General features: G+C 39.8%; 2 protein-coding genes across 8 annotated transcripts in view; one reads left to right on the top strand and one right to left on the bottom strand.

Moving 5' to 3' along the window:
* Positions 1-625: 625 nt before the first annotated feature.
* The window catches only part of mctp1a (multiple C2 domains, transmembrane 1a), a 130,681-nt gene continuing 105,624 nt past the window's right edge, over positions 626-25,682 (top strand). Inside the window, exon 1 of one of the 6 annotated variants that reach the window (XM_034870961.1) lies at positions 626-1,609. In XM_034870961.1, coding sequence (XP_034726852.1) covers positions 1,091-1,609 — 519 coding nt within the window. In that variant the 5' untranslated portion in view covers positions 626-1,090. Of the gene's footprint in view, positions 1,610-5,952; positions 6,297-25,682 lie in introns of those variants that run through there. The other 5 variants (XM_034870957.1, XM_034870956.1, XM_034870959.1 and 2 more) reach the window with 5 other exon arrangements.
* Positions 15,009-18,772, bottom strand: LOC117944311. Of its 2 annotated transcripts, XM_034870967.1 has the most exons (4): positions 18,639-18,772; positions 16,253-16,321; positions 15,861-16,035; positions 15,009-15,827 (listed from the first exon to the last, which is right to left on the bottom strand). In XM_034870967.1, the coding sequence occupies exons 2-4, from the start codon at positions 16,297-16,299 to the stop codon at positions 15,084-15,086; spliced, it is 966 nt and encodes a 321-aa protein (XP_034726858.1). In that variant the 5' UTR covers positions 16,300-16,321; positions 18,639-18,772; the 3' UTR covers positions 15,009-15,083. The 2 variants fall into 2 exon arrangements, with proteins under 2 accessions (XP_034726858.1, XP_034726857.1); XM_034870966.1 differs by having other exon boundaries at positions 15,009-16,035.

Genomic DNA, 25,682 nt, shown 5'->3' with positions numbered 1-25,682 from the left:
ATACAAGTTTATTGTCATTAGCAATTAAAAAGTAATTCTGTGACCTCTCCCATGTATGAATAGGCTCTGTGCGCTGCAGAGAATAAGATGGCGAGAGGTATTCATTCCTGTAATTACTGTCTCTGTGTTTTTGTTTACTTGATGGGCACAGTGTTAACCAGAGGGGAGCAGGCAGCACTGAAACAAGTGCCAGAGGGGAAGACGTAATGAGTTATTAGGCCATGCACCGCAGCAGCACAGCATCTAAAAAGGGAAGAGGCTGTTCAGCGCTGCCTGCTCGCTGCTTCATGTTGGTGATAACATTCACTGAAGCCTGACCTATTTGTACCCAGACATGACCACAGTGCAAACACATCCACCCAATACTAAAGGGAACAGGTCTTTAAAACCTCGAAGGTTTCAGACTTACTGCCAGATCTGGATTTACCAAGGTCACTGCGATTACAGAATGAATCTAGAGGCTGAAAATCACCCGGCAGAAACTAGGCTACTAAGAGATAAACTCACACAGAGGATCCACAGCTGATTTATAAACATCTCCGCAAGGCACTGTTGGGTTTCGTTACGCAATCTCCAGCATACAGATTATCCAATCAAGTGACATGGTTGGCCAGAGGGAGGCGCGGTGCAGCCTTCGTCCTTCATTTGAATATGGCAATTAATGGGGAAGTTTGACTAAATCCTTACCCTTGTAAGGCAAAGTGGACAGAGCATGATAACGCAAAGACCATCAACAACCAAGCGGAGCATTACTAAGCATTTTCAGGTGTAGTCTTGGAGAAGTCACTGGATGAGCTCCAACTTCACCACTGAGCTGAGACAAATCTTCAATGGTATTGCTGGACGTCTTGACAAGCTTGACAAGCGCACGTGGTGCGCAGTGCATGACACAATTTCCAGTGCTGCTTGCATAGGCGTTCTACAAGGTTAGTTGGGAGACTAACTCCCCCATCATCATCTCACTGCGTCTCCTCCTTGGCGCTCTAAACCTGGTCATCAGTGGAAGTGATCCCGCGCTGCAGCAGCCCAACTGTGACATCCTTCCACTATTCAGAGTGTGCTCAGGCTGGCTGGCTGCTGCACAGGCACCATGGAGCAGAAATCCCCTAAGAATGAAAGCACCGCCAAAGGACAGGAGTCTCTGTCCTACCAGCGGAGGATGTGGAAGCATTTCCAGGAGAAAACCAAGCCGTGGCTCAGTCCTAAACTGGGATCGGAGCGTCGGGGTACCGGGGGCGCGGAGGGCAGCAAAAAGGAATCGGGGTTATGGATGTTTAAGAGGAAAAAGAAACAGCTGGATCGAGTTTTTTCGTCGTCTCAGCCGAATCTGCGCTGTTCTCCGGCGGTGTCTTTTGCAGGAGATAAGACGTCCCATGGAAGTGACGCGCTCCCAGGAACCAGCAGCGATCCCCTTGGCGCAGCTTCAGGAGCCACAGGGAGCAAACCCGAGTTGACGGTGCACGGAAGCCCCAAACACCTCGTATCCCAGCTGATCACGTACCAGCAGAAGAGCTCCTCTCTCGGATCGGCGTGCTTTGAGAAACTGGTGATGGACCCGACCGCCGCGGAGGGAGAGGAGGAGCAGCTGCGTAAAAACGCAAGTGATTCCGTGAGTGAAGACACATGTGTTAAACACACGCATCTGGTAGATTGTTTCTATCAAGTGGGGCTATTGCAAAAATTAAAATCCATAATAAGGATGGCTTGGCTACATTGCCCTGGAAATGACAAGTTTCATTACGGTGTGGTGCAGCGACGGGCTCACTGCTCGTGTCATGTGATGCACTCATTGTTTTGCCAGTCCACTATATTCTATCATCTGTCCTGTAGCTTGTAGGGCTGTATGGGCCATAGGACTACAACCAAGGCCAGTGTATGCATGTGATCATCCCCAACAACAAGCTTACATCACAAGCTACTTGGTTTGTAATCATGACACCATCGCTGTCACCCCATGCTACATATCCTGGATGTGTAGGCTATATTTCAGTTTTAGACTCATTGTTAGTATTTCATGGATGTCGTTAACAGCCTCCTTTTGCCTACTTATATCGTTTTTTTTCCAGCACAGGGATTGTCCTCCTGGCTTCACAGTCCATCTGTCACAGTGTCCTTGCCAGTAGACAGGGGCTGCAACATGCCCATGCATGCTTCATCGTGTGTTTCCTTTTCATTAAAAGAGGCCAGTTTGTAAATAGTTAGATTGATATGTTCCCACACAACTCAACAGGAAATTCCCCCACAATCAAACAGCATTACAGGTATATCAGCAGGAGCAGGCTAGTTGTGAAGGCTACATTCAGAGAAAGGACATACAGCCCTAAAGGTTTAAGAGACGTCAAATAATATAGAAAAAACTGTCTGATGAGAGTAATAATTACTCTAAGTAAAAAAATCTTTAAGACCACGTCTTAACCCAATACTAGTCCAATTCACTGGTCCTACAGTAGGTCATGTCATTGAAGATCAGCTGTTCTGCTATATTACAGTGCTGTTGATATAAATACTATTGAACATACAGTATGTGTGCCGAAGTGGGTTCTGTTTCAGTGGCAGCAGTAATTGCAGTGCTTTTCATCTCACCACTCTTGAAGTGTTCCAGACCTGCTTTTGTGAGCATCATCCACATTGCTGTCTAAATGTGATTTAGCATGAGTACAATTCACCCCACTGAAGTTAGGGCCAAATATATCTTATCCATTAAATCTCTAATGCAGTGCACTCAGCTAAAGAGGTAAAATAAAGCAACTATTAATGACTTCACTGAAACTGATCTTACAGCTTCATCATAGCACTCACCAGTTACATAATACACAGGGATCTCACTTTGCCAAATAAAGTCTCAGCATTCAATATCAGCCATTAGTTACCTCCTATTGTTGCCATGTTTGTCTAAGGTTCTGTTGTTTATTTGTTGGACTTTCCACATTAGAGGAGAGCAGTGGTGAAGACTAGGGAGAGCATCATCTTCTCAGGTTTTAGTTAAAGTCAGAGATAGTGATCTGTTATTAGCTTGACTGTGTGCATGCACAGTCACATATGTAAGATATAAGTTTGAGCTTAGTCCGTTGTGTAATGAGGCCATAGGAAGAGAAAAGATGGCATAAGACATGGGTGACAAGAGGAAAAAAAGGTGATGAAGACAAGTCAGCCAGAGTTAGAAGCAATGAGAGGTGATGAGGGGATGACATGAGAACAACTGAGATAAGATGAGAGAGATCACGTGATGTAGAATAAATGGAGATTAAAATGAGAGGAGAAGAAGTGACGAGAGAGGAGATTATAACATACATTAGAAATGCTATATTAATACCTGGGGAGAAATCATTATTTTGTAAAAAAACGTTTTTAATTAGATAGTGCAGGTACAAAGGTAAGGGGGAGAGAAAAGGGTTAACATGCCGCACAGGAAGTCAAGAAGTCAGTTAAATAAACACTAAACATCACAACTCACATGAATTTTAATGCAGCTAAAATGTCTACTGTTGATTCCTTTTTGAAGGAGCAATTTTGTGCAATTTTGTGCATGCAAATAAATTGCATTTATCTTCAGGAACATTATTGACAATGCATTTATGTTCTGCCCAAACACTTTCCCAACAAGGATTATCACTCAAAGTCACACACTTTTACAGTCATCCAAAAAATCCAACAATCTTTCATTACTGAAATGAAAGCAAAAAGCTCCAAGCCACAATTTCATAAATTAAATAATAATATATGGGACATAAAAAGCAAATACCTTCACAGTTTGATTTGGAAAGTAAATGAAGGAAGGGATCCATGCCAAGTTCTGTAAGTCATTTAATTATTGACTTAATGGAGAAAAACAATAAGCAAATTAAACTTTTGCTTGCAACAGGGTTTAAATATTTAATATCTGTGTGTGTGGGCATTTCCCTATGTGTGTTAAGGCTACAGTTACACACGGCAGAGAAAAGCACCTGCTGTAATATAAAATAATAAGTCATTTTACTGATATGTTTCAGTCCCCTTTGAAAACTCCTTATTCCATTTGTCTCAATAATTTATGGATTTTGATCCAAATAAAAAGGTGCATAAAATGTCCTGATCAGAGATGCAGCAATTTACCAGTCTCACGGTATACCGGGGTATGAAAATTGTTATCATACCGTGTAAATTTGCTTGTCAACGGTATTGCAAAGATATTGTATTTAATTTCAAAAGGGAGACTTGAAAAACATGCAAACCTAGTCCTGGTATCTATTTTACTCTGAGATGAGTTAGTATGGGTACTGTGTTTATCATGTTGTCCCTTATTCTGTATACAGTACATCATATTGATGGATCAGATTGTCTCCAGCGCTTGTGTCACTCAAGCTAAACTATTTCGATTTCACACTCTTCTGTCCGTCTCTGGCGTGGCTTACTCTCTAACCTTCAGTCTCATGCAGAGTTGCCTTTCCGTCATTACCCCATGACCTGCTAAAGGCCCTTTGTCAAGTGCATTACTGTAAACAAATATTAACTGTGGTAGTTTTTTTTATATAGATACTTTATGCCCTGTTTTTGCAATAACAAATAATTGTAAATACAGGTTCAGAATTCCAATAAAGTAATAACCATGCATCCACTGATAATATCTAGAACTTAACTGGATCTTAACTTAGTGGAGAAGCAATGTAAATCACTGTTAAATACTTTACCAAAACATTTTTTGGACAGGTTTGTGGCCGGAGTATTAGACCAGTGATTGGACCTGTACTTCCTTTAGTTTTTTGCCACTCTGGCTACCAAGTTTGGTGTGGCCCATTGGGACTCTGACTGTTTTTCTTCCTTTTGGCTATTGCAACTCAAATGAGTTTGCCCTCTTTAACTAAATATTGTTACTTTATCAACCTTTAAAGCAACCCATCTTTGCTATTTGATGTAACATTACACTGGACAATCTTGGATCTTAACATGCATAAGACCTAAAATCAAGGTCAAAATTAAGTGGATTCCTGCAAGTCAAAGGGGTAATCAAAACCATCAAATGTCTCGCAAACAAGACAAAAAAAAAAGAAAACTAATAAGAAATAACAAAAACTCATAAAATTAAAAGGTATCAATGTTGATAAACAATGAAAACAATAAAATTCTAAAATGAAGTGGTTTGAAACAGAGCTGAATGTCAAATTTTGGCTCTGTGCCTATATAGTTTCTTTTACAGGAAGACGTTTTCTGGTCTTAGTGCAATAGTGTAAAAATTAGAATATTTTTTGTGTGTTTTCACATTTGTGCTTTTAGGAATATTAATTCTATTTTTTATTTGTATATTATCCTTAATATGTTATATTATTGTTGCTCTCTGCTCTTGTTAAGTTGTTTTTATAAACGTATATCTGATGGCCATGATTGTCAAGAATACTTGCGTTGCTTTCCATGGTGGTTTTTAGGTTGTCACATGAGCTCTGATAGAGACAAGGCTAGCAGTCAGAGATGCTAGCTGTGCATGGATAGCAGTTAGCTTGTTGACAGTGTCGACATCCATCTGTCCGAGAAAATGTGGCTCGAAGTGGGTTTTCTATTTCTCCAGCAATGCCTCTGCAATGACGTCCATATAACCGCGTTGGACTTTGTTATTGTTTGCCATTAACTCTAACGAGCACAAAGTGGTAAAATATCGAAGTTGGATCCATATAAAACAACTATTTAACAAATTTGGGACAGGAGCTACACCTTGAGCCGCCATCTCTGTCAAGCCGATTCCGTGACTCCCCATTAAAACATTTGAAAAACACACTTAAGAGAATCAAGTTATTTAACTAACGCAATTAGCTGGGAGGGGGTCTCCTCCAGGGTGTAATTCAATGTAGCACCGCCACTGGTAGCCATGGATACAATATAGCCTACACTCATAGCCTACGCACCTGAAGTTTAATTAGCCAACTGCTACATCTCGTGACTTAGTGACCACTAAACCACTTGTACGGATCGAGACAGGTACGTTACCGCACCTGAAGGAATTAATGAAAGGGTTAATCGGTTCACTAACGTTATAACTTACTATGTTAGCGGGTAACTGCTAGAATCACCTTGCAGTGTGTAAACGGTGCAAGAAATGCAGACATAATCTCCCCACCGCCATTATTTGTGTGTCTTAACTTGCTGCGTGCGTGTCACCTTGCCCAGCCCATACTTAACATGGCCTGAGTCTCGGAGCCTACCTCGTAAGAAAATGTGTTTCGGACACTTAATGGAAATATTCATTAACAAACTTCGAGGAACCATGCTTCACACAGGAAAGACCGAGCTGCCATTTGAAAGAGGCCCAACACAGACATTATTTATTGGTGAGTGAAGCTTTGTCTTTGTTTTCTATGACTAGCACTTGCTTTTGTTGTGCTTTCACACTGACTGCACTCATCTTCATCGGGACGCTAACCTATGTTTCGTCGCTTGTCGCTGTCCATGGTATTAAATTGTGTATGTAATAACTAACATGGCAGCGTCTCGAACCAGACAAATTAACTGCAGTGCACATCAGTTACCAATATTATAGCTTTTGGTCAACTTTCTTTGTCATCTTCAGTCAGTTTAGTTGTATTTTTGTCTCCATGGTTAATCATAGACGAGAACCACATCACGACTTAATTTTGGAGTACTTTTTCTATAGATATGGAATTAGTTGTTTGTATGAACGTTGTGCATACTGCAGTATATTATTATTATATTATTTCTAAGGTTTAGCTTGTTTTCAGTACCTGCAGAGCCTTCCTTCTTCATTTCTTCCACTCAGCTCATGTGGAGTAGGCTACTTTAAAATATTTAACACCAATGAGCCAGGGAAGTAGGTTTTTGTGTCACAGTGACACTCAGCCTAATGCAATATATATATATGTATATATATATATATATATATATATATATATATATTTGATGCAAATTTCTTGTGGGGTTTTTATTCATGGAATTGTCACATAGACTAGGTGAATGGTTGTCTATTACCTGTTTTTGGAAGGACATGGCCTTGACAAGTGCTCTATCCTTTTAAACCACTGAGTCTTTAAATATTGCATTACAGTCTGAATAAATATGGGTTAGTAATCAGGCATACATTTAGTCATTGTAAAAACATGATTTGTGGATCTTTAATGCCTTATTTAAACAGGTTGTTTACAAGGTGTACAGTTGTGTTAAGAAGTAAGTCATGCAAGCTTTATGAACCACTCAGCTTGCTGATTGGTCCAAATTTAAGACCAGTAACTGGACCTGTACCTTTATTTGTTGCCACTTAGCCTACCATGTTTGGCGTGAAACAGGTTTCTTTCTTTATGAACCATGCAGCTTGCTGACTGGTCCAGCTGCTATATCTCCATCAGATTTAAGTCGATCTTTGCTAACTAAATTCAAAATCATGAAATTTCTTCTACCTTGGTCTGGTCCAATCAATTAAACCATTTACTTTTATTGAAAGGATATTAGACCCATGAACTATAGCTCAGTCCATGTTGCATACTGGATGCTGAAACTTGGGGATGGTTTTAACTATTGTCCTCTACTGAAAAACCAGTGACTGTGAAATGAGCCATGTTTAGATGTCCTGTAGGAAAAATAACTTGTTGTTGTTTTGTGAGAACAGCATCATGATCACTTGAAAACAGCCTATGGCCTCGTTCTGAAAGTGGCCTGATGGCAGCTTAAATTAGGATTCATTACATCCCAGGGGTCCTTCGGTTGTAACTTGCACTGACAAGCACATGATTGATGCTGACCTCGAAGCTGTCTGGGGCTGTAGGAAAGAAAAAACAGAAGTATGACAGACACCATTAGGGGATTTTGATGGGGTTTTGCTCTCACTTTGTGATTAAGTGTCTTGTAGTGCATGGTGTCTGCTTCCCACACATCAGAGTGTGCCTGTTTTTCTGCAATTGAAATCTGTGGACCACCTGTGATAGAGGGTTTGAGTGAGTTTACCTGTAGACAAGTGCAATTTCAAGCAAAAATGTAGTTTTAACTTTAGTTTAAGGAACTGGCATGGTGGCTTAGTTGTTTGTTTCGTAAGGGTCCTCCTAAACTGAGATTTAGACTTAATCTCTTTGCTTTGGCTTTGTCAAATGCTGTTCCTCAGTGCTTTGTTATGCCATGGAATGGTTATGCAGTAAACAAGTTCATGGACTTTTGGAGCATTTCAACTCCAAAGCTGGTGTGCTGTTTCAGCTTAGTTTATAAAATTATCATCTAATACACTTCTGATAACACACAAAATGTAAAAATCTCACAATTAACTCTTCTGTAAAAATGCTTATTTATATTATGTACTTAACTGTATTTTATAAGTTCCTTGCTGACTGTCAATCATTCTGCATACCTTGTCTGACTCATTACTGCAGCATAGCCACAAACCCTGTGTTTTTGTAAATTTACTCAGAGATTCAAAACAAATGGGTCCCCTTTCTCATCCGTCTATCAATCTCCAGTATGTCGTGGGGGATAGTCATACTGTCTCTTTCTATCTGATCTTTCTCACATCACACTTGCTCCGATCCAAGTTTCAGCCTATCTTAAACTGACACTATACCTTTACAAGAGCTTTTTGGAGGACAAACCCATAATATAGAGGGACACTCTGTGTACTGCAAAATGGGAACTCTGCACTGTGACATTGTGTTACCCTTCTGCATTGTTCTCTTCAGTCTCAGCTCATTACAGCTTCACACACACTTTCAAGCACATGCAAATACAAATAAGGCCTGCACAGACATTGACACCCATACACTCACTAGTCAGCCCCTGTGTGTTATTGAGAACAAGGTTAAGCATGGCACTGTATGCTGCTAAATGACTGGCACGAATGGCAGCATTATACAAAGAGAGAAATAGAGCTTGGTATGGCTCTGGTAACGCTCTCCGCACTGACGGAGACCCCCAACTCTCTCCTCTTCTTCACTCCCAATACAAACAGCATCATGCAATAGTCAAGCATGCACAATGTATATGAAGAAAGGCCCAAAGCAGCGCCGGACACGTTTGTCAGTCAGAGTAATGAGAGAGTAGGTCGAGACAGATCAGCCTTAAAATCAATAGATGGAGCCAGGGAATTAGCCTTAACTCTTAATGCGGCACTCCCACATAGATTAATCATCACTGGGTCGAGTCAGACCAAAGCGGTGGCTCAACGTAGGAGGTTGTGTGTGTTTGTGTACTGTGTATACAGTTGTTGCAGGCAGGGTGGTCAAATTACAGATGATTACAGATTTAAAAATAGCTTGCTATGTGATATTTGTTGATTTTTATGAAACATATTGCTAGGTTGTATTATTTGAGTGACAATGAGCCAAAACAAAACTTCTGTGTCTGCTGCTAGTTATTGTATCTTTCTCTAACCTCCAACATTGATGCTCTTGAAATTAGAGCTGCAAATATTAAACAATCTAGTTATCAACTATTAAATTAATAGTTTGATAATCAATCAGTGTGAGTCATGACAAAACAAGACATTTAAGGATGTCATCTTGGGCTTTGAAAAACAATGATCGACATTTTCTGGCATTGTAAAGACCAATAAAACACACAAGATAAAAAGCTAGATAAAACCCAGGCAGATGGACAACAACAATATGGCACAGGCGGGCTGTGGCCTTTCCTTCTTAACAAAACAACACATGGTGACCAGAGGCTGTGGAGTGTGTTTCCTACTCTCCATGCTAATCAAACACAAATAATTTGCAACTCAATGTAGAACCCATTTCCTCAGTGGTGAGAGGATATTGAATATTTCCATATCAGCCTTTGCTGAAGCACGGATGAAGCTGCCACTAGTCTCTGACTCGTAAGTGTTCCTGCAGCCCGTTGACATCAATGCTGGAGCATGGCTGTAAATTGGATGCACAGCATATTAACAAGTGGACATGAGTGCTTCCTATTATTTCAGTTAATGATTGTTGTGATTTGTTTCCTGTGCAATGTATGCTGCACCTTTTTTTATTATGAATATCAACTTTGTTTTGTTTTGAGCTGATTTAGATATTGCCACATTGATACCTCATTTTGGGCTATACATAACCCTAGTTAGCACTACCAAACTGAAATTGTTACAATAAAAGAAATATCCTACAAAGGTAAGCTACTAAGTACTGATTCATAGAATTTGTTTTGTCCTCGGGAGTATTTCCCCTAAATAATGGCAGAATGGCTGAATATAAGTGGTGTGACGCTTTATGTCACCTTTTCTCTGCTTCTTACAATCCACTTTTCAGATCTGTTATTTTTTCCGCCAAGCTGAAGACTTATTTTAACTTACTGAAGTTCCTAGTTACACGGAAACTGGAGTTGTTAACATGTGCCATGCTTAACAAGGCACCACAAAAATAACAGGACAAAGGCAGTGTATTGTAGCCTAGTTGAATAACTGTTACTAATAAATGAATTTTCAGGCCACAATCTTCCATTTTGACAAGAGTTAAGTAGATCTGAGCCTTTTAAACTCAAGGAACCATGTTTGTGTCTGTGTGGGTTTTCCTAGGAAGTCATTGTAATCGATTGAAAGCCACTGTATTGATCCAGAGAGAGAGAAAGAGACTGAACGAGGGTTGTTGATACTGGGGTAGTGAGTTGGTCATTCATTTACTCCCACCTACCATGTTTTACATTGGATTTTTTTTATCTCTAAAAAAAGTATTTAGTGAATTTGGTATTTGCAAGAGGAAGTTGACCTGAGCAGCTAAAAGACTGATTTAGAGTAGAAATTTCATGCCTGCCAATTTTTACTGCAATGCTGTGAAAGTGCTGCCCACTAGAAATGTTCCAATACAAATGGGCACCTTAAGATGTAGGTGTACTGATTTCAGTTTCATATAAGTTTTCTTTCAACATGAATGTAGTTATGGATGTGAGATGACAAGTACCAAACCAAGAGGACAGAATTTCTTTGTTTCAGTACATCAGTTTTGATTTGCTCTGAATATACCTAGTGCCTGTCTGTGAGTCAGAGGTTAAATCCATGATATTAAAGTTAGGTTTGTGTATCCACTCATAACCTTTGGCTTCTGAATAGCTTTGCCTTTTTGTGCATCTGCAAGTGTGTCTGTATCTCTGGGTGTTTGGTTTAGTGTTTGTGAGTCGATTGACTGTGAGACATCCATCATTTCCACCACTTGACAGGGTGTTTGTCGATAGCGATCTGAATCCACAGGCAAGTTCAATATGCTCAAGGCAAATGTACTAAATGTCTCTGTAACTCTACTGTTAGGCTATAGCTGAGGGACTTGGTCTAGTAATTTCGTAGATAATACTCAAGCAAAGCGAATTTACTTTGTAGTTATTCACAACATTTACATGTTAAGCACCTAACTGATGCCTCAAACAATTTATATGAAAAGCCACTCGAAGAAACGTGAGGTACATTTTTTGTTTGTTTAATTAAGTGCACAGGAAAGAAGAACATTAGAACAGGACAATATCAGCAACAATGAGAGTTGGTGAATATAACTGACAACTAACTAATATACCTGACATTAAACATACTGGTTAAACACAACAGTTTAACAAAGTTGATGATAAAAAAAGGTTCAGGCAAATTCAACTTAAACCACTGTTAGATTCTTTGCAGGCAGAGACAGCCTGCATACATGACTGCTGCTATCCTGATAGATCAGTGTGGAAGGATGCACCTCATCATGGCTGAGCAGAGCTAGATGTAGATAATTATTCACATGAAGGTCTGTTTTGTTTACTTAAGACATCGTGCATGACTGATGTCACGAAAACACTGTGGCGGACGACGAAAGCCTGCTGTTTTGTACATTGTTTCAAAGCACATGTTCCTTGACCGTGTGTGTACGTGTGTGCGTGCGTGTGCGTGTGTGTGTAAAAGTGAGAATTAGCCCTGGCTCCAGAGCATGTTTGTATGCATGTTTGGTTAACTTGTATCAGAGATGTAGACTGGTTGGGTATTAGCAGTGAGAGCTTTGCTCCTTCTTGTGCTGTTATTCATTAGATTGCAGACGTTTTGATGTGTGGCTGGGAATGGGCACACACACAACCAAACAAACTCTCCCTGTGTGTGTGTGTGTGTGTGCGCGCGCGCGTGTGTGGTGTTGCAGGGTCACTTAAGGCTCAATGTCCGATGATGATATGATCTATACAGCCAGCCAATGTCATTTGAAATACTTCAGGGAAAGCAGGTCAACTGACAAGCATTTAGCCATATTGGCAAAAATAAGTAGTTAATTAGATCTGGATTGAAGGGTGCCTGGTTAGCTGAGAAAGCGTGTGGGCCCTCCAGTGCTCGCAAAGCAGACACTTGCGGGCGCGTGGATACTGCTCTTTGTGCGTGCTGCATAGCGCGTGCCAGTCTTTGCCTATCCCTACGAATTGGTTCACGCTTGCAGCTGCCTGTACAACTCTTGATTGTTGAATTGGTGTGGGAAGAGTAATATCTTTGCGTGTGAAATGTTATAATTTGCTTGTGAGCATGGTTTATGCACTCAGGAGATGTGACATTAACCTGACACCATACATGACCTTTTTAATATATATCTTTAGAACAGGCAAATATAGGCTATACAAATTGGGAATAAACTCAGTTGATGCTGTACTTGTATGTGTAAACAGCTCAAATAAATTATACTGACATGGGGACAAAATAATTTATCGGTCTTCTGGATTTAGTGCATGAGATAAATTACAGCTAACCATCTTAATTCAAGTCTTTAGTCATTCAGTCCCTAATGCCCTTTCAGTGGGTGTCTGTGTGAAGCTGTCAACTCTCTGGGGGATCTGGTTTTATTCATGGTTCTGACTGTGAGAGAGCAACATCATTTTTGCACACGATCATCACATTAGCGAAGTGTCATCCACAGCAGAGAAAATAACAGACGTCAACATTGCTCCGGTATTTCTGCGCTTTCATTCTGTCTCTGCATGCAGACTGACAATCAGCTGATGATCAGCTCAGTCAGAAACTAACGTCCATCGTACTAAAGAGGGAGACGTGATGGTCTGTATCAACAGAAAATGCTCTTTACTAGTACTGCTGATCTTGCTGCTGAATTTGGCTGGAGCTTGGGAGGTACTTAGTGCCACCTGCTGGTGCTGATGTGGATCTCTGGAGAGAGGAGATGGGAAACTGTCTGGGAAGGATTTTAGAGAGGCTTTTGGCTGGCTGGATGGATGGGAAGAGTGCGTTAGCCTTCCATTGATATCAAACCAAGGACACTTTCTGCACACTCTGCACTCTGAAGATTAAATGCACTTGTATAATAGCTTTACATTTTTTTATTGTTATTGGACATCATTCATGCATAAGTCATAGTCTCTCTATATAAGTGAGGTTAAGTTATTCTAATGAATATGACAGTTTCTGTCCTCCATGAAATCCTGAGTACTACAGAAGTTGGACTCAGGCAGCTTCAGTGTTGCATTTCTTCTCCACTAGAAAAGGCTGTGTAATTATCTCGCCTATTGCTGTGTTTTTTTAATTTTCCTCAGAGCACCCACTAGAAAATCATCACTCTTAAAAAGTCATTTAAATGAGCACTTATATTTATCATTAGAATAAAGTCTTCTCAGGTTAAACGATGTCAGTTGTTTCCAACTCACATCTATGTTTCACAAAATATTCTTGAATCAAGTGATATTTCCTTTTTAAAGGAATGTGAATCATATATCGGTGTTTTAAGGTGATCTAGTCTGGATCAACGGAAGTACATTTCCAGGATAAGGCCTGACATCGTGCTGTATGCTGCTCACGTTCTGCTCTTTGTGTGTTGACGTTGTCAAAATCCTTCCACGCGGGAAACAAACGAATTTCGAACTAGCAAGCCACACGCAAAAAATGGCATGTTTTGAATAAAATTTGGATTGTGGAGGCTTGGTTCCTTTTGTGAATGATTGTAAAGATTTACTAAAAATTTGTTCATGGCATTTATCTAATCTAACTGGGATGTTTTGCAACGTATTGGGTTTGCTTAGCCGGGAAATCCAGACCCAAATCCGAAAGGTTAAGGGTCTGGCATTGAGTAATGAAAGTCGCCCATCACGAGGGGCGGCATCAAGCGTGCATTTGAACACTACAACCAATCACAACACACAGGGTGACATATCCAGAGCCCCATACGCTTAGCTACCAGCAGAGCTAACTGGTAGATTAAACTGTCGTCATCCGTTTAACTCGCCTCAGGAACTACTACATCAGATACACCGATGTGATTGGTGCAGCTCGGCTACAAGGGTACAGGTAACGAGCAGCATTACTTAATGCCAGAGTAACTCGTTGAGCAAATTCAAATCCATATCCAGCTAATTTAAATAGTTCAGTGGGGTGCAAGTACTGTGTGAACAGTTAACTTAATTTAATATTTTATGTAACATTTTCTTTTGTGGGGTTCAAATATTCCATCAAAAACAGTCCTCCCCGAGACAATTTTGCAGAGCCAGTGTCACTGCTTCCACAGGGCGTTTCTTTCTCTCCTATCCCAGAATGTATGTTTGGTGTAGCTGGAGCCAGACCTTAATCCACCGTGCTGTGGAAATAGATCTGACAATGCAAGACTAGGTTGATCAAACCTGAAACATCTGTCAGGACTCTTTGCCTGCCTGAGGACTAAGATTGGAACTCTATTCTCAGTCATTTAAGATTGACATTTTCTGAAGTTTTGATGAAGTTGGGATGCTTGTACATGGATTTGTGTTAACGTTTTATTGCACTCATAAATGAAAGCTAATGTAGGCGTCTGGAAACACTTTAAGCAACAGAACTGTTCCTTCTTGTAAACTATTGGCTATATCTCTCAATTTAAGATTTCTTTTTGAAGAAGATAAGACCTTAGTGAACCAAGTGTTTTTGAGGTGGGAGTAGGATGAGGATAGGAGGCAATTTGGAAAAAGGCACATTTCTACGATGCATCGAAGGATACCAAAAAGCTTCACTATCATTTTCTGCCACTGAAAAACTCATAAATCACTCTGATACACACTTCAGCGCCAACACACTGCAAAGAGGGAGACATAGCCCCTCAGCTATGTATTAAAGCTAGAGATTGTACTTGTTATGCACAAGGTTCTTTATTTACTCAATAAAACGTATAAAGCATGGCAAAAAGATACAGATTTTTTTTTCTTCTGTTGAGTGGAGTTAGTCAATCCTCGTCTTCGAATCTCTTCCATTTATAAGGTGTATGAGGATTGAATAGATCAGAGAAATATGTCTTAATTCTTTTCATGGTGTCGACTTCTTTCATGTTTTGCAGCATCACATCTTTCTGTGGTAAGGGAGGTGCTGCTCCGGCCCCTCCCTGTTTCTTGGTATTCTGGTGGTTAACTGGCTTTATGTTAAGGTTTTCTCTCATTTCCTGCTTTTCCATCCATTCCTGCCACTGTCTTTCCGTCAGCAACGTCTCCTCTTCTTTTGTTCCATTTACAATGGCATGTGTCTCCTCACATCTTTGTTCCTGGGGCATGAAGCTGGAGTTTACAGTAAAGGGATTCCGTGAGCTTTCTTTCTCGTCTGATTCCTTTATCAACTGGCTGGTGTCAGGGACAGTGGCAACACCTGATGAAATCTGTTGGCTTTGTTCTGGTTCCCGTTCATCTGGTTGTGAGCTGGTGTCCGCATCATTAGAAGCATTGGCACCGGTGTCACCCTTACTGGAGACGTCCATCAAAATCATCAAGCTTTCCCTTGGCATCTGCTCCCATTTTGGTGGTTTCCTCAATATAAAGACGTTGGCAATATCAGAGGATGTTTTAGAAACGTTAAGGCTCATTGTCTCGAGATTAAGTGAATTTGCTTCATCTTTTTCATCCTCAGTTTTCTCCTTGTTGTCTTTCTCCTTTATCCTTTGCCACTTTGATGTCACCCTCTTCTCTCGGTTCAGCCTGGTGTGATGTAGGGATCTGTCTCTCACTCCATCCGCCACCAGCTCTCTCAGCTGCTCCCGAATCTCAGCCACCATCTCCTCTCTCAGGGCATGATGCATGAGATGGAGTTCTGAATGCACCTCTGCCATATGCTTCTCCACCTGCTTTTTCACCATGCTGTTGATCCATATGATGCAGAACCTCCTGTCTGTGGCTGCCTGTCGTCTCCTCCTGATCAGTCATCAACACAGCAGTCATTAGATAGGAAACGAATTACCTCATTTACTCCCCAGTAATAACACATTACATCTTTGCATTATTTATATATGTTCCAGAAGCGATTGCTTTTATTGTATTTTTAGACATGCGCTGTAATAAAATAAGATGAATTAGAAAGGAGGTATGAAAACAGAACAACAACAAAAAAATACATGGGTAAGACTTGTACCTGAAGGGTGAAAAACTTAGACATTTCTTTCGACCAGATTTCGTCATCAGGATATCTTCTTGCCAATTCCTGTGTGGGGGAAAAAAAAACAAATTTGCTGGCAGGTGTGGATCACGTTTTGGTAACGAGAGTATAACCGCAAACCAACAGGTGTTTTTGCCATTTTAAATAAATACACCAACTCTAAATAGGCTCTTAAAATAAATGATTGTTTCAATTCCTTGTGTAGCAAGATGCAGCATCATTCTCTATACTTGAGATTGAGTGCACCCTCTGACATTTCTTCTTGTGTATTAAATTTTAAAATTAACTTGTCAACAACTTGAATTTTAAACTCCTGGCCAACTTAGATGTTTAGATGTTGCCTAGCAATGCAATCAGCAGGAATTCCAAGGCCCAGGAACTGCATTTAAATGTTTGAAACAGTAAATTAAACCAAAAATTAGTTATGAGTATGAGTAAATGCACCACTAATATTTCAAATTTTACAAGATTTTGTTGGCATGTGGTGATGATATAAGTGGGATAACACCCTCCAAAGTTGTACATTTCCTGATTATAACGGATGACAATGGGTCAAACAATACATGCCAGAAAGGTGGGTATGTCAATGGACCAAATCAGCAGGAGTTTATTTCTTTTTTTAACCAAATAAAGCTTAATAGATTCTTTTCTGTATGAAGAGGTACTGTTGGTTAAGTCTTTACGAGGGCTGAACATTTAATTGCAGTTGTATCAAAATCGCAATATGGACTAGTGCAATATCCAAATTGCAGGGGGGTGCACTATTTGTTAAGGACAAAATATGTGTCAAACTAGCCTGACGTTGTCATACTCGGATTCTACTCTGACCTCAAACGTTGTGGCTAAGATCGGCTGGCATCCAGGTGTTAAACCATTCTAATCTAAGTATCGTGATGGTGCAGAGATGTCCCGGCTTACAAACCCTATCCTACACACTAAAGAAAAAAATCTCCGTTTGGGACAGCTCCTCGCGAAAATCGCACTATAATCTTTTTAATTTCTTTCAATGTTACAATAATAATAATAATAATAATAATGATACAAAAACGATCATTCCCTCCAATATTGTGAGTCATTTTGCAATCACAATATCAGTCAAAATGATCACAAATAGATATTTTCCTATAAAACCGTGCTTGTCTTTACTGTGGACCAGAGATGGCAAAAGTACTCACTTCCCGTACTCAAGTAGAAGTACAGATAATTGTGTTAAAAAATACTCTGGCAAAAGTAAAAGTACTGATATAACTTCTTTACTCAAGTAAAAGTAACAAAGTACAGGCTTGGAAATTTACTTAAAGCATGAAATTAAAGCAGCTTTGTGAATGACAAAGCTACCTGGACCAGACAGATGTTACTAGAGAGTCTGCTGAGAAACTACAGTGGCCATGGAGAAAAGGTTCTTTACTCTTTATTCTTCTCTATATGCCATTGGTTACATTTGAAATGGCTGTCTGCCAATAGGCCTAAAACATACGGCTTATTTATTGTGACACAGACTGGGTCTCCAGGTTAATAAGATTCTGACCGAGTAACAAGATATGAATTCAAGTGTGATTTTTGTGAGAAGTCTGTTTATATTCCCATCCAATTCGATTCAATTTGGTATTGATGACGCAAAAATAATAACGAACTCCAGTGAAATTATATTAAATTTATTGAGGACTAGATTAGGACTGGATCTAAAGCTGACTCTGGTTTCCATCCATACACAATGCATAGTTATCAAATATGCTAGTAAATAATAACAATAAACCCACTATTAATCAAATCAACAGCCAGGTGTAACCTAGGTAACAGGTGTAACCTAGGTAACAGGTGAAGAACACAAACATGCTAACTTTTAAATGTGCCAGAACTACAGACCAATACAACAAGCTTAAATGAACTGACAACATAAGTTATATGGCTTACAGTTCTCAAAGACTGATTATCCTCCACACAACTAGTCTTTCTCTTTTCTCTCACTTTTTTCTCCGTGTGGCGTGTGCGCGCGCTCGCGGAGTGAGGCGCGTGTCTGCTCTCTTCTCCGACATGGACTCATAATCACACCTGATAGTTGACCTTTTGTACAAAACTGAAGTAATGAGCAAGTTTTATCAAATGTACGGACTAGAAAGTGCCGATATTTGTGTTAAAATGTGAGGAGTAAAAGTAAAAGGTTGCCAAAAAATAAACGGTAAAGTAAAAATATCTGAAAAATCTACTTGGGTACAGTAACAAAGTATTTGTATTTTGTTAGTTCCCATCTCTTCTGTGGACGACTAGCTCGTCTAAGATGGTTAGTTTTCCTTGTGGGCTCACTGTTTAATAATAACATTACAGTTATGTTTTCACTAAATAATATCCAAAATGGACTTACCTCAGTTAAGTAATTGAAATGTCTTCTTCCTTCTTCATGTAGATGCACAAACTAGCCTAGACGTTTTTCTTTTGTATAAATTAAAAATTCATAGAGCTTTGCAACATCTTCTCCAGAACTGTGTTGCTATGCAATATCCCAGGGTATTACCATTCTTTAGACAAACAATAACACATGATTATTATTATTTAAAATAATTTGTGAACAGGATATTTTTATTTCATATCATCTTTCCCTCATGTGTAATGTTATGTAATGCTTAAGTTGTGTGGCAGTATTGTAGTGTTTGTTCCAGTTAATTTCATGAGATTTTAAAGAATTCTTTTTTTCTGACACTTTAATTTTTATTCACAGTTTACAAAAACGAGGAGCCTACATATACTTAGTTACCATATGAATAATTAGATGTACTGTATAACTCCAGTATTGTATGAGGTTATTTCTAATCTTAATATAATGAAGAATGTTTGAAAGTGGTTGGTCTTTGGTCTTTATGTGATAGGCTGATACAGGGTGTGCACATCTGGCTTGTTTTCAATTCCTATCAGAGGCCTGCCAGCCACTCTGTGGTTCGCTGGAAGTCCAGCTCCAGCAGGTGGCTGCTATTTCTGACCACAGGCCTTAGTGGTCTCTATAAAAAGGCTTGTTACGTCGCACTGTACTTTTTAATTTTATTTTTGCGGCCTGTCACTTTCATTCTATCTCTAGTTGTGTGCTTGCCTCTCTTCTTTTGTCTCTTTTGTCGCTTTGTCTTTCTGTCTCCATCTCCCAATATTTCTCCTCATTTTCCACCTCAAGAACAAATTACAGAGAGGTTGTTGTTTATGAGGAGTGTTGCTCACTTGTTATTCTAGAAGAAGCATGTGAGGGGAAAGAATATGACCTGAGGGGAGGTCATATTTTGGTTTAACTTGGCAGGCATTCAGAGGAAGCCATGTTCATCCATAAATGTGTTAATTCCTTGGTCTGACATCAATGTGCCACGGGCTCTCTGATCACCTCCGGGAGCTGTGGGCTCAGGCGAGGATTCCTATTGGTGTGCACATCTGCTATTGACACCCCAGCTGACATATTACTTTGGACTCACATATTGCCCGTTAACTGTCCTCTGACTGTAATATGTTGTTGTGAGAGACGTCGGACTGTTCACATGAACTGCACGGAATCAGGGGTGAGTTTCATAACACATCCTCGTGGGCTTTATTATTATGAAGCTAGTTGACTGCATGATCCCTCTTAATACAAGACAACACTATAATTTTGTTTATTCACTCTGTTATTTCATTTCTTTTTGTGTAATGTCTGCCCTGTAACATTTTAACTTAATTAGTTAAATACATTATTTGTTTCAACACATTTGACAGAACATGGTTGTTCCCAATTGCACACCCAAAAGCCTTCCAAATGAGAATGAGATTTATGTGGATGTGTTTACTTTTACTCAGCTTTACCTTAATGACATAACAGCAGTGACTTACCACAGACATGGCACACCCCCACCCAGCTCAGTGATCCTTTCATGTTCTTCTGTGTGAAGTCTTTCACCATTACACAATATCGAGAGATGTCAGCCTTCAAGAGGTCATGCAGCACAAATGGAGCTATTTGTTTCTATATCATGTAACAAAAGATATTGTTTGTTTAGCAATACAAAATGCACTGCCTTAGTATCACTGCAAAAGCAAAACAACAATCTCGATGTTGTGTGTGGGCATGCTCATGCATTTCATTTCATTCTTCTATAAATACTATTTACTAATACTAAAATAAAACTTTTCTCTAACATTCTATTGAGAATGCTAAAGACTGATATGACTATTCATATAAAAATAACAGTGATATACCTGAACCTGAACATGCTGTGGCATTAGATATTTCTATGACTGAAATCTGATCATTTACTGTCAGTCGAGAGAGAGACGGAGACACTTAGCTTTTTTATTATTGCTGAACAGTGGGACTGAAGTGTCAGTCATCGTCCGGAAAACTGGGAATTTTACTTTCTATCAGCCATCTGTTCACCTCTGTGTTTATTTCTTTGTGTGCTTTAATCATAAAGTCTCTCCTGCTGCTCATACTTATTTATTCTATTTGCACCAGATTACAGTATCAATTAAAGTTAAACACTTTAAATTCTTATAAAGTGTTTCTCAATGGACAATTCATATGACCTGACACTGTGACCATAAAATCCATAGCTTGTACACTGGACAAATAAGTTGAACGTGAGCATCCTAAAATATTAGCACACCTAGATTTCCCATAAGATAAATCAGTTTCATCTTTTTTATTCATATTTCAATATAAACAATAGATAATTACAGGGCTTCTGCTGCAAGCTCAGTGTCATGTTTTGGTAAATGAATGAATATTCTGTTTCACCACTGATTTCCCCAATCAATAAGGTACCGATTTACAAAGTCCCATTTTGGCCTTTTTTTCGAGTCGATTCAGTTTTGGTTAGGGATGATTAAGTTACGAAATGAATTTTGTTTGGATATGAAAGTGATTATCAGATGAAAAATGCTGTAAATTGTGCAGGAACGCTCTAAATGGTGCATTATAGACCTTTTTTGTCTTTGTAAACATAATGATGTGTTTAGTGTGCAGAGCCTAACTGGTGGTGGAAACGTGGCATCTGCTGTTTTTTCAACCCACATTAGATGAAAAGAAGAATTTAGGGATAACATTAGTCGCCTTATCCACCGCTGACAGTTGCTGGGCTAACAGAGGCATTTTGGAAAATGTAAACATATTTCCCAACCCGGTCCCCCTCACTGGCAGAGTACTTTGCTGGCAGGCGAGCTGAGGGCAGCTCCTCCCAAGATGGATACGCTAATGTTGGGTCTGGCTAGTTAGCCTGCCGGCTAATTCACCTCTGCAGGCAGCACTCTTCACCACTTGGCTGTTTGGCTCATTTTCTAAACCTGTGTAGCATTAAAAAATGGTGGAAGAGCAAGCAGCTAAGTAACTTGCCAGATTTCATCATGGATGTATTATAATTAGGTTGTCCCTAGAAAAAGCATAGATGTGATAAACAATATCTTCATCATTGTTTTGGCTGTTTTTCTGCCACCACAACGCGTGCACTGCTGTGACATAACTGTGACGTCCACTCCAAATTAGTCTATTCACAATAAATGTTTACATTAAGAATTAACCCCAAAGCAGTTACATTAATGGCAACACACAGCTACTGCAGCAGTCAACACAACAAAGTGGAACTTTACAGACTCTAGCCATACATCCTCTGAGTGCCCTGGATCTCTAGTTTGGGGTTGTAAAGTGCACGAGGCTGTGATAATCCTACAGGTTACAACAGTCATTTTATACATTTGGGTCAAATTTTTGAAAAATTGTTAATTACATTGAAATGGCTACTATGGGGACTGCCATCATCACACATGAATACATTCAGGCTCAGTGTATCCAAAAGAGTCATAACCAATATATGTAATTTAAGACTGTTTAAGGAACCCAGTATGCAGAAATCTTAAAATACAAATTTTTTCGATAAGGCAAAAATAACACATTTATATTGCAGACAAAAAACTGCATGGTTTATGCCAAACTACATGGGATTCTCATAAAGTGGACGTGCCTGTAAAGGGGAGACTTAGAAACCATTTCCATTCGGATATCTTGAGGTGAGAGGTCAAGGGACCCCTTTGAAAAGGACCATGCCAGAATTTCCCTTGCCAAAATGTAGCTTAAATTTGGAGCTCTATTCAGTCTCCTTATATTAAGCCCTTCTTAAACCCAGCACTAGTGACAACATTATACTTAAAAGGTGTTAGCACTGACCTACATTTGTGATGTTTCGGGTCTTGCAACAGACACCATTGACCCGGTGACCCGACCGAGGCTGATCAGACCCCTGCCCGTGTCCAAGTGGCATTCTACTGCCCCCACTGCTACTCTGGATGCTTTTTCTGCTGCCTCCAAATTGTTGCCTATGGTTCATAATAAGTCAGATGCTTATTAATGTGCATTACTATTTGCTTATAATTTAGAACCACATCCAACTTTAAATGTAACGTAACATCCAACTTCATAGCTAACTTGTAATGTTTGAGTTGTAAATAAATCTTCCTGGCTCTCAAAGTCATGTCTAGTCCCCTACAGTGGGCGAGTGTTTCAGTTGCCATTTTTCAAGTTTTTACAAGACTAGTGCCTATATTCTTTGTAATATAATAAACACTGTTACACTTTTTGATACTATTTCAGCTTTTGGAGGCCTATCAGTGCTTTCTGAACATATTTAACAAACTAAAATACTGCAATTATACCATGATAATTTTGGTCACTATAACCGTGAGGTTAAATTTTCATTGTGATACATTTCTATAGGTAGTATTAAGTGATCAGGGCAAGACCCGTCTGTCACTGCAGAGCAAATGCAAATTGTGTTTTAGATGAAATAAGAAGTCTTTAAGGTCCCATGGCATGAACAGGTTTTTTAACATTGAATATGAGTTCCCCTGTGACCGGATTGGCTCAGTGGGTAGAGCAGGCACACATATACACAGGTTTATGCCACGACGCAGAGGTCCAGGGATTGAATCCTATTTGTGACGATTTCCTGCATGTCTTCCCCTTTCTCACCAAGCTGTCCTATCAAATAAATGTGCAAAAGCCCAAAAAATAATGTTTAAAAATAATATGTGTTCCCCCATTCTGCCTATGATCCCACAGTGGACCATAGGCAGACTGAAAGCTCAGCTGGGCCGATCTGGAGTCTTGCTCCTTATGTTGTCATAAGGGGCAAGGTTACCTCCCCTTTCTCTGCTTTACCCGTCCAGAGAATTTGAGAAACAGTGACAAACAAAACAAACAAGCAAAGTGGCAGTTGGTCAAGGCCACACCCCCACCCCCCACCAGCCCCCCCGCTCTCTCCTCCTTAATACCTACAGACCCGGATATGTCACGTCCTAAGGAAAGCTCATTGTGGGACTGGCTCTAGTGGCTGTAATTCTGCACCAAGGCTGAATTTTGGGAAAGAGACTTGAGATACAGTATTAGGGGACAACTAAGTCCTTAATAAAAGCATAAAAAAGCACCATTTTATGTGACCTTTCAAACTTTAGGAACCTGGGGCCATGACTGTTTTTCATTATAAAGGCTCTTGTAGAACCAGAGTTTTTCGTTTCAATTATTGAAGAATTCCCATTGGTGAGTAATGCTCATTTGTGAGAATGGAATCTTGGTTCAGAATGAGTGTGCATGTGGGTGTTGTTGAAATGAAAGAGGATGAATCACTGGGTGAATCTTGTAAGGTTTGTTACTGCCATGCCTCAGGTCTGGAGTGAAGGCTGCTGTGATGACACAGTGTGGGGGAAGAATCCCAGGTTGTTTATGAAAAAGCCAATCCTGAAACTTTTAAAGTAACTATTGTGATGTGTTTTGCATTTCTGGGCCTATATGCTTGTTTTTCTGTTTCGGTGGATAACATGCAAATGTTGGTGTCTCTTGCAAAAAAAATTTAAACCGCAATTCAAGCTTCACAACCATCAAGCAAAGGGAAAATCGTTAAATGGAAGTGAGTAGAAGTGTTCAGGTTCGGTTCCAGAATTCAGGAAACCTCATTCAAAATCTGAATGACATTGTCTTTGTGATGCTGATTGCAAATTGGCAATCTGGTTGGAGTAAAAGCTGTTCAAGAATACTGACTGCTCAAAGGAGAATAAAGACAGGGCCTAATTGGCAGTCGGGGGGGGGGGGGAGTGTGCATCATTGAAAGTTTTAAGTGAAGCAAGCAAAGTCAAAGAGGGAGAGAGTATTGTGAGAGAGAGACAGACCAAGACATAGACAGAGACAACTGTAAACAGATCATTGAAATGAATCCATCTATAGATCTGGGGAAGCAGTGATTCTCCAGACGGGATGCTGTGTCTGGCTTGGCTGCCTGTGTGCGTGTGCGTGTGCGTGTGCGTGTGCGTGTGCGTGTGCGTGTGCGTGCCTCCTCTGTTAGCAGCCACTTGGGCTTCTCAGCTTAACTAGACTATGCCCTTTGTCCATCACTGCATCCCTTTATCCTTTCTCTGCCCTGACTCAAACCTCTCATCTCTTATCTCCTCTTCACTTCATCACTTCTGCTGGGGTTCCTTTGCTTTGTCTTATTTCTTTTTTTAGATTTCATGTTATTCTGTTTGGTTTGAACCCTTTTATTCTGTCCTTGTTCACATACTATTGTATCAGCTGTGCTTATTTTATCACAGCTGTTGCAAGCTAATTATCATGAAGAAACTGACACATCTTGAGATCTCACGAATATAATTAATCAAAATCCTAATTGATTTTTTTTTTAAATTTGTTCAAAGTTCGTTTTACACGGACCACACAAGGTAGGTGTGAAAGCAGCCTAACATACTTCAAGGTTAACAGATGTTATATTTTGGAAAAACAGATGACTGATATCTTAGGGGTCCTCATATCAGCAGATACCCTTTGTTTAGATATTTTAATCAGTATCTGTAAACAAACATTGGATTGGGCATCCATATTGAATATATAGTTTAATCTCTAAAATGGTGGCAATCATCATCTTGCAAATAAACATCTATTTCAGTCATTACTTTCAATCAAGAGGTAATTTGATATTTACAGGTGAAAATAAAGAAGAGGAAAAGAAAGATGAAAGAAATTGATGAGATGTAAGAGGAACATTAATCAGAAAAAGGGCAGAAGTTGGGTTAAGCTTAATGTGTGTGCTGGTTTCCTGCTTGGATAGAGATTGGCCTACTCCCAGTCGCTGCTTCACGTTTCTTTAATTGATTATTAATCTGTTTTCTGGAGTAAATGTCACAAGCTCGCTACGAGGTATGGGGTATGAAAATAAATAAATCTGTGTGTGTACGTGTGTGTGTGCGTGTGTGTGTGTTTGTGTGTGTGTGTGTGTGTGCCTGCCTCTCTACCCCTTCTCTCCATGTCTATCGGTCTGTCTGCTCATTGAGGCCAGCATGCCGCTTCACTAGTTACCCACACTGTTAATGCCTGCACCTCTTCAGAAGAAGCTCTTTCCATTTCTTCCTCTGATAATACAGC

Source organism: Etheostoma cragini, chromosome 5, assembly GCF_013103735.1.
Source record: "Etheostoma cragini isolate CJK2018 chromosome 5, CSU_Ecrag_1.0, whole genome shotgun sequence".
Lineage (NCBI taxonomy): Eukaryota > Metazoa > Chordata > Actinopteri > Perciformes > Percidae > Etheostoma > Etheostoma cragini.
Note: the sequence above shows the minus strand (reverse complement) of the source record. Positions and strands in the feature narration are given on the sequence as shown.

Bases quoted from the DNA above. Each gene is read 5' to 3' on its own strand.
- LOC117944311 (XM_034870966.1), bottom strand. From the start codon at position 16,299: ATGACGAAATCTGGTCGAAAGAAATGTCTAAGTTTTTCACCCTTCAG. The intron at 16,036-16,252 runs GTACAAGTCTTA...ATGACTGATCAG, and splicing joins CTAAGTTTTTCACCCTTCAG to GAGGAGACGACAGGCAGCCA.